The following is a 9,696-nucleotide window of genomic DNA, read 5'->3' on the forward strand; positions in this document are numbered from 1 at the left end:
CAATCTAGCAGCTAGATATCTAGCCTACAAGACTTAGCCTTAAAACATAGTTGAACATGGGTTATATACACAACCATATACTGCTATATGGAAGATAATGTCCACATTCATCCTTGTTTATTGGTTGTGTATCTAACATCTTACCCGAAAACAAAAATAGGATTAACGGCTAGTTATTAATTGGGAAGTTTAACAAACTGCCACACTTGCAAATCCCGATTCAAGAAACTGCCACCGTTTTTTTCTGAGTTTATTTAATGCCACAACCGTTAGCACTAACGTCTTGGACCCACATGATTGGTCAAACTTTTTTGACTTTGTCCAGATTACTTACACGTGTCTTATGTGGACGGCTCAAGATGTCGTGCACGAGATTATTACACGTAGCACAGGCTAAATGACTATTTTATCCTTCGTGGAATTGAAAACAGTTTGTAACTTTGTATCGTTTCATTTTTCTTCTAGGGTTTGCTCGTTCTCTCTGTCCGCTCTGTTCTTTAGTGGAAGAAATTAGGTTAGTTTGCTGTCTAAATTTGCTGCTGCTGCTGCTCTTGCTACTACTACTGCAACTGTCACTACCTGGAGAGTTTATAACCTTTTGGCTCATTTTTATGTGTTGAACTTCTAAAGAAATTGACTAATGAAGAGTTTGGGATCTTCATTAGTATATATAGAGCTTCAAGATGATGAATAAGACCGTTATAAATCCAGGTAAAATATGGATCGTCGATTTTTTCTCTTAGATTGATCCCACGTGTATTCCGACCGTTAGCAAATCTTGCACGTTTTTCTCACGTGCACCGAGTCGCTAGTTAACTCACTACTCTATAGCCGGTTAACTCAATCCCAGTGAACTGATTAACTCAATCCTTGTTAACTGATTCAAGGGCTTCTATGTAATTTTGTACGGATTATTTAATGCCACGTATGCACTAACAGAGACTAACAGCCGTTAACCGTTATCTCAAAAAAACGGGATGAAAAAAAATCAAGAGTATGGCATTTAATAAATTTTGAAAAAAACGGTGGCATTTTCAGAAACTGCATATTGGAAGTGTGGCACTTTATTAAAATCCCCTTATTAATTTTCTTAACCATTAATTCTAATAGACGACCAAACATACCCTTTCCCCCATCGTTTTGTTCAAAATAGAACTCCAACCATGAATGTACATTCTGTCCACATTATCTTCTTCTTCTCTCTACAAACCCCATGATGCTGCATAAATTACAGCACCAGTGATGCAGACAATTAATGGCTTCTCTTCTTCTACTTCTTATTCCCGTCACACCCTAAATTTTCTTTTTAGAGTTCTTTCTGTTTCTGCCAAAAACCCTCATCCTTACTCCACCATCTTTTCTTCTTCTTCTGTTCATCGCCTTCAAACCAAACGAACTTCCGCTCCAAAAAACTGTGAGAATCCTAGTCTCAAAAGACTCACTTCTCGAATAGTTGAACTCACCCGTAGAAAACAACTTCACCAGGTCTCTCACTCTTTCTCGATAATTTTTTTTTCGAAGAAACTCGATTTCTTTCTTATTCTGATGCTGAAATCGATTTTGAATTTCTTGTTCAGGTATTTCAGGAAATTGGGTATGCAAAGAAGCGATATGGTAAGGTGAATACAATTGTGATGAATGCTGTAATGGAAGCTTGTGTTCATTGCGGTGATGTTGATTCAGCTCTTCGGATCTTTCATGAGATGGAAATGCCTGATAATTGTGGAGTTGATACTATTAGTTTTGGTATCCTGTTGAAGGTAAGCAAAATCAAACGTAACAATCAGTAAGAATAAAAGTGGGTCATTCATGATTTTAACTCCACCTTCAAATGTGATTGGATTTTTGTTTACCCGATGAAGGGCTTAGGTGAGGCACGAAGAATAGATGAAGCATTTCAGTTAATTGAATCAATGGAGCGACCAACTGTTTTAGGAAATCCAGGGATGTCCCCGGAAGTGATCTATGGATTTTTCAATGCTCTGATTGAAGCAGGTTAGCTACCACGTGAATTGAAAAGATTGTCACTGCTACATTTGCACACAACATCCTTCTGAGTTCTCCCTAGACTGCTCACCCAACTCTGTTAATCTTCTTGTTCTTAATTTTGTCTTTCAAATGTTATTGCAAAGCCTCCTTTCAGAAGGTTTTACACTGTGTAGGTCTAGGTGTCCAGGTTCAACCTTGGTTATGATTGCGGAACCCTGTAAATATTACATAGAATTTGTTTTCTAGCGGATTTACTAGATGACTGATTTTTGGTTTTGAAATTTTCTTATCTTCACAATGATAAGTTAATTATCGTAAGTGTAATATGTGGACTTTCTCACTGAAGCATGTATTCTGAGCCCTAACTATTACTTGGTTCAGGGGATCTCCGCCGTGCTCATGGACTTCTTGCACGATATCGTGTTGTGCTTCGTGGAGGAGGCCCGTCAATCCAAATGTACAACTTATTAATGAAGGTCGCTGCCCACCTATTGTTTAGTAACTGTAGTTTTTTTATTTTTGATTCTGGGTAACCATTCTTATCCTAGGTTGATTTAGGACACCAGTACACTTTTGTTTTTTTCTTTAATGAAGTATGAACACTAAGTGCAGCTTCATGTAATAGTTTGATCTGTCGTCTTCAGGGGTATATAAATGCTGGCTGTCCTGAGGATGCTTTGGCTGTACACAATGAAATTCTAAGCAAAGGAATAAAGACCGATCGGTTTACTTATAATACTCTTTTGTTAGCATGTGTAAAGTCTGAAAGGATGGATGCTGCAATGCAGCTATATGCTGAAATGAAGGTCTCGAACGTAGCCAGTTTAGAGCCATGCAGATCATGATTAGTTGGTGCAACCGTTCAAATGCCTTTGGCAAGTTCAATGTACCTGAATACTTGATACTGATTTTCGCAGGACGAAGCGCAAAAAATTGGAAGCCATTATCTTTTTCCAGATACTGTCACTTACACTACGTTAATTAAGGTATGTTTTGGAACTGATTCTTGTAGTTGTTAGTTTCTTTTCTTTTCTGATAGTATATAGTTATATTGCCTTCAATGGAAATCATAGAAACCGTGGTTACCTCCAAACTAACTTTCAGGAACATGGCTTTAGTTGTTAACTTAGACTGTAAGATTTGCAATCCTTCGTTTGTTAGTTTTTAACTCAATGGTCCCTGTCACATTATTTTCTATTCTCTAATGTTACAGTAAAAACTGTTTTCTTATTTAGGGCTTTGGGAGTGCCAAGGACTTGCATTCAGTTCTAAAGATTGTGATGGAAATGAAATCATTGCCCGATCTGCTTATTGATCGAATTGCATACACCGCGATTATTGATGCCTTGCTATCTTGTAATTCAACTAAAAGTAAGCTATGTTTCTGGTCTCGTATGACGATTTTATGCTACTTGAAACTATGTGTTAGAATAATTTCAGCAGGTAATTTGTGTTTTCTCTGACTGTAAGCATTTTAGTTTTGAGACGCTCAATCATCTAGAGAATAACTTAACCCGAACTTCAATAAAAAGAATAGCAATGTTGAAATGCTTTCTTTGTGTTGTAAGAATGATGTATATCATATGTTACCTTGTTATGTAGTCCAAGTTTCTTCCTCTTTCTTTTTCTGCCAACCCTAACATCTATAGTAACCATGGAGGTTTAGCTGCATCATCACTAATTGTATTGTATTTAGTGCTTGTGATATTATCATTCCTGTTTTCGTATATATACATGGTCATATCCAGTCAAGAAGCTTTGTTTCCTCCAGATACTTATCTTAATTATTGATAATTTTTTAGGTGCGATTTGCATATTTGGAGAGCTATTGAAGCGAGCAGGTGGGAATCCAAAACTGCGGCCAAAACCACACCTTTATCTTTCTATGATGCGAGCTTTTGCTCTTAGAGGAGAGTATAGCATGGTCAAAAGTCTTCATTCACGCATGTGGCCAGATACTTCAGGAGTCATCTCTACTGCAGTTCAAGCAGAAGCCGATGAACTCCTTATGGAAGCAGCAATAACTAATGGTCAGGTATTATTCTATCTTGCTTTATAAGTGCAAAATAGGGACTCGAGACTGTGCTGTTTCCAATGAATCTATAGCGCATGTAGAAGTTGTTTACTGTAGCATGAAACATCTAGACACTGTAATAAAGCCGACATAATTTCTGGTGTAAAAGACTAGAAGTACAAATAAATAATCTGTTTTCAGTTGTACTATCTTTCTGATTTGTAAAAATACTGATAGGATGAAAACGTGGAACATGAACTTTATCACTTGACAACTTATGCCATCACGATGTCTTGGTAACTAAGCTTCATTTATATAGTTCATTCTTATTTGTACTCTTATAGCATACTTACACATCTACTTTTTTCCAGTATACAAAGGGTACATCCACATTCCACTACAGTTTTGGAGCATATATTTCTGTTCTTGTTCTACCTTTTAGACAAAGAAGTGTCCTTTGCAGAAGTGGTTCAAAAGCACCCCCCATGATCAACTGTTCTCAATTGTTAACTAAATGAATGAATACATGGTGTTCTTACATTAGATGGAGGCAACGCACGTCCATGCATTGATGAGTTGTTGTAGATTTTTCGCAGCATGTGTTACATTTATCATCTCTGACGATCTTTTTTTGTTAGTTACACTGTGGGCACGTCTTTCTTCAGGTTGATGTGGCTAGACGGATACTCTCAAATATTGTCACGAAATGGGAATGCGTATCCTGGACAAACAGAGGAAGCATGGTGCATATAAAACTTGTCTTCATTCTGTATAAATGTCTATATGCAGATTTAGAGCTGTTGTTCCATATGAAAATGCTGCATAACCACGTTGACCGCAATTCAATCAGTTTGAGTTTTTGTTAGTTATTTTGTTGTTAACCTCAGTCCTATAAATCATAACTTGGTTCTCTCTTTCTGGCCTTGAGTGCGAGATTTGGCACACCAAACTTGAGCAAGCCTGACCAGAGGTGTGCTTTGAGCTCAACCGGGCTTAAGCTTCTCGAACTCCAGCACCCCTGAGTAATTTAGATTTGGCAAATTAATAAGTATGTTTAGTTTCGCATATTAAGTTCTTTGATTGCAATTAGGTTCGCAGCTCAAATGGTGCTGCATCTAGTTAGGGTTGCTATGGTGAATACATAAAAACAGTTGACATGATGTTTACTCTTGTTCAATATGAACTGAATGAGGCCAGTTAGAAATGCTGTCTTCAGCTCAAAGTCATGAATAATGGGTGGAGAGATGTGAGTAGTAGGTAAAAATTTGATAGTATTCCATCAGGAGATGTCCCAGTGCAGCACAAAATAGCAAGACATGGGAGAGATGGAAATAATAAGTAAATAATTGGTATTTCTCCGACACCAATGGCCAAAGAGGTTTCATGAAACTGTTGAACATTTCAAAATATGTTTTATACTTTTATGAATGGGTTACTTTAGTTATGTAACATCTTAATGGTTCAGGGGAGTAATTATATTTGATAAAAAGTGTAGATGAAAACTATATTATAATGTTCATATTGTAGTGCAGGCTGCTGTAAGGGTCGAGGCTTTATCTGGATTCACCAGATCTGCATTTACCCCTTACCTCCTTCCTCAGGTACTCAATCTACTTTTTTCAATTTGATTTGTGGACACACATACTGCCCTCTCCGGCACAGTTGTGATGGACTTTACATACAAGAGTCCTTAAAAGTTGAACCTAGTGTAAATCCGTATCGAATAGTGATGAACAAGATACCATCTGTCAGCAATCAACTAAATGTTAAATAAATTTGGTCTAGCTAATTTTAAATTGTAGCTTAGAAAGTCTTCGTCTGCATAATTATTGATCCCCCTTTAGGTATCTCTGGATGATCCAATTGAGACTATAATGAGACCGTTTGGAGAAGCTCAGCCATTGCTAGTCAACTTAGACGTGGAGAATGTACCAATGCGGTTCTTCAAAGATGAAGTTGTCCCTATTATTGACGAATGGGGAAGCTGTGTAGGAGTTGTTCATCGGGAAGATTGCAATCAGGTACTTTCACCTCCATTTTTCCTGTAAATTGCATAGCTGCTTAACCCAACATGCATCAACGGATTGGGTATGATTTTCCCAATCATGTATGTGCAAGTATGTTAGAGAGAGTGTAACTGAGGTGTTAGTTATCTGCATTAGTTAGTAATGTACCTGTCATTGACAGTTGTCAAGAGCCTGTTGCAACTGTATAGACAGTCTATTATCCCAATGACGCGTAATGCTTTGTCTACCAATAATATTTTCCTGCGTCTATTTCTTCTTGAGAAGAATAGAGCATTTTCACCTGAAATTTGAGCTCTCACAAATATGCAGGATCTATTTAGTGAATGAACTGAGAGAAAATAAAGAAAACGGTGTAAGTGAGAATATGCGTTAAGAGTTGTGAAAGAGACCAACCAACTCTTTCTTTTCTTATATGCAATGGTCGGTTAAAACATGTTACGATACAACTACACCAGCATTGTCCCTGGCCCGTTTTATGAGGGTGGTTTTGCTACTTAATATCCCATGACCATTCTTGCTCAAGGAGGGGTTATTCTAAAACCTTTTCTGTCCGGCCAAAGTTGTTGAACTTCAATGGCAAAATGAAAGCAAAATGCTTACAATTTGAAATAAACGTTTGATATGATTCAAGTACTGGAAAGTGCTTTCGGTTTTGGAATACATATGCATACCTACAGACTGGAAATACAAACATACAATTTGTATGTCATTTTTTCATTATAGAAACCAAATAAAATCTAAATATTATTTACTGTATTCATCAATATGCTCCATCTTTGACCAGCTGAACACATCTCTATCATCAATCATGCGGAGCCCTCCCCGTGTTACAACCTCAACATCAATCGGCAGAGTCATAGAATTACTACTGGAGAAAAAGTACAAAATGATCATTATTGGCAGGCCTCCGTATGAATATGATGGGACTAGTGGTGTTTACAGGTCTAATTTAAGAGCAGTTGGTGTTTTTACATCTAAACAATTATTTAATCTTGCTGTTACAGAATCAGAAGAGCTAGAACCTTGTATATATGTACAGCATCGACATAATTGCGAATAAAAAGTCCCAAGTGTTGGCTTTGTTGTTGGTAAATTGTTACTAATATTGACTTATAAAGAAATGTTATCTGTGGTTTGCTTGGTTACCTACTAATCAGGGATTTTTCTGCTAGAGCTTGGTTATTGAACTGCGGTTATACAGGTGGTAATTAGCAAGTGCTGGTGTTTGGAAAACTGGGAACTTATTAACAGATTAGATTTACTGTGGAAGGTGGAATTGGTATCGGGGACTTGAGGGTAATTTCTCTTTACTTAGCAAGTGATCGAAGATAGGGTAGAGAGAAGCAGCAGCTGGGGTGGTAAAATGATTTCTGACAAATACGGTGCTGGTTAATTAGTATGGGTTCCCTAAAGTAGAAATTGACGTTTAGTCCCAAAGTTAGTGGGCTTTGGACACCTTAGTCCTGTCAGCTTAAGCCTAGTACGTTTTTGTCCATCTTTCTGAAAATATGAACGTTTTAATCTTTTTTTGTACGGGTTAATTCTTTTCCTTCCCGATCCAGAAAAAAACGTTTTTTTCATAATACTTGAAATGTCCTTCAAGTGATTTCATACCCAAAAATAAATTATTTCACTTTCAGTCTTTCAGATATTGGATTTTCGGAAAGAGAGGGAATTTCGAGAGACTGTGAAGAGATGGGTGACTCAGTAGCAATTATTCTCTATGATTTCCTTCTCCAATCTACTTTAGGGAAAAAACGTCAATTTCTACTTTAGGGAAAAATACGGTTTAGTCCAAAAACGCGTCAAAAAGTATAGTTTAGTCCAGGCCGAGTCAACTAGGTATAGATTAGTCCAAAAATTATTTAAAATATGGAAAATACACAAATAACCTTCCTAATTTACAAGTGAAGGAAATAACCTTCCTAATTTACAAGTGAAGGAAATAATCTGTCAACTAGTACAGATTAGTCCAAAAATTATTTAAAATATGGAAAATACACAAATAACCTTCCTATTTATTTAAAATATGGAAAATACACAAATAGCCTTCGAGTCAAGCGATGGTAAAATGATTTCTGAAAAATATGGTGATGGTCAATTAGTATGGGTTCCCTAAAGTAGAAATTGACGTTTAGTCCCAAAGTTAGAGGGCTTTGGACATCTTAGTCCTGTCAGCTTAAGCCTAGTACGTTCTCGTCCATTTTTCTGAAAATATGAACCTTTTAATCCTTTTTTGTACGAGTTAATCCTTTTCCTTCCCGATCCAGAAAAAACGTTTTTTTCATAATACCTAAAATGTCCTTCAAGTGATTTCATACTCAAAAATAGATTATTTCACTTTCAGTCTTTCAGATATTGGATTTTCGAAAGAGAGGGGATTTCGAGAGACTGTGAAGAGATGGATGATTCAGTAGCAATTATTCTCTATGATTTCCTTCTCCAATTTACTTTAGGGACTAAATGTCAATTACTATTTTATTTTCTTATCATATTTTTTTGGCTATTCACTATAGTCACTAAGGACTAGCTACCACATGTAATCATAATATGGATACATAGAGCACTCGGAAAGCAAGTGAGACAAACTCAATTGTTTGTTGCTTAGTAATAGTAAAATTATGTTGTTTGTAGATGTTAGACCGAATTATGTGATTAAGTATATAATCGGTAACACCATTTTTGGTTCTTCTACATCTAGTATAATTGCATCGAAAATTCAGTAAAATTCCATATAAAATATCTAAAATTAATTTCTCTATACAACCTTTGAATCCTCCACAATCAAAAGGAACGTCAACTAATTGAGTTTAAACCGTAAACCAAACGTTAGATCTTAACTAGAGTTCCTAAAATGATAACTTGAGATGAATTTTTGAGAGAACTAAACCTAATTAAATATGAACTGAAACCTAAGAAAAATACCTAGATGTAGATGAAAACATTAGCAGAAACTTTGGTCAAGCTGTTGATTTCAATCAAAGAAACTAATTACATATTCATCAGATCGGATTCTTTCATCGCCACGAAAGTTTAAATCTCAAAACACTTGCAATCTCAGATTCAATCTCTCTGGTAACCTGTAAATTATCATCAATTTCTTCATTTACCAGTAGAAAACAACTATATATACATGTATGAGCCTTAATTTAGATTGGAGAAGGAAATCATAGAGAATAATTGCTACTGAATCATCCATCTCTTCACAGTCTCTCGAAATCCCCTCTCTTTATGAAAATCCAATATCTGAAAGATTGAAAGTGAAATAATCTATTTTTGGGTATGAAATCACTTGAAGGACATTTCAGGTATTATGCAAAAACGTTTTTTCTGAATCGGGAAGGAAAAAGATTAACCCGTACAAAAAAGGATTAAAACGTTCATATTTTCAGAAAAATGGACGAGAACGTACTAGGCTTAAGCTGACAGGACTACGGTGTCCAAAGCCCACTAACTTTGGGACTAAACGTCAATTAGTAGAAAGGTTATTTGTGTATTTTCCATATTTTAAATAATTTTTGGACTAATCTGTACCTAGTTGACTCGGCCTGGACTAAACTATACTTTTTGACGCGTTTTTGGACTAAACCGTATTTTTCCCTAAAGTAGAAATTGACGTTTAGAAAGGTTAATATGAACTACTCTGTATTTACAATATTTGGACTA

General features: G+C 36.1%; 1 protein-coding gene across 4 annotated transcripts; it reads left to right on the top strand.

Annotated features, from left to right (window-relative positions):
- The first annotated feature begins 1,129 nt into the window (after positions 1-1,129).
- LOC113301470 (pentatricopeptide repeat-containing protein At5g10690-like) lies at positions 1,130-7,175 on the top strand. 4 transcript variants are annotated; one of them, XM_026550242.1, is made up of 14 exons: positions 1,130-1,485; positions 1,578-1,760; positions 1,863-1,995; positions 2,371-2,465; positions 2,634-2,795; positions 2,907-2,975; positions 3,225-3,360; positions 3,792-4,024; positions 4,241-4,299; positions 4,375-4,384; positions 4,669-4,746; positions 5,536-5,604; positions 5,848-6,024; positions 6,815-7,175. In XM_026550242.1, exons 1-14 carry the CDS (start codon positions 1,243-1,245, stop codon positions 7,088-7,090), a joined length of 1,923 nt encoding a protein of 640 aa, XP_026406027.1. In that variant the 5' UTR covers positions 1,130-1,242; the 3' UTR covers positions 7,091-7,175. The 4 variants fall into 4 exon arrangements, with proteins under 4 accessions (XP_026406027.1, XP_026406030.1, XP_026406028.1 ...); XM_026550245.1 differs by lacking the exon at positions 6,815-7,175 and adding an exon at positions 6,340-6,758; XM_026550243.1 differs by lacking the exons at positions 4,241-4,299; positions 4,375-4,384 and having other exon boundaries at positions 4,642-4,746.
- Positions 7,176-9,696: the final 2,521 nt, after the last annotated feature.

The sequence above is a fragment of the Papaver somniferum genome, chromosome 8, assembly GCF_003573695.1.
Source record: "Papaver somniferum cultivar HN1 chromosome 8, ASM357369v1, whole genome shotgun sequence".
NCBI classification, from domain to species: Eukaryota; Viridiplantae; Streptophyta; class Magnoliopsida; order Ranunculales; family Papaveraceae; genus Papaver; species Papaver somniferum.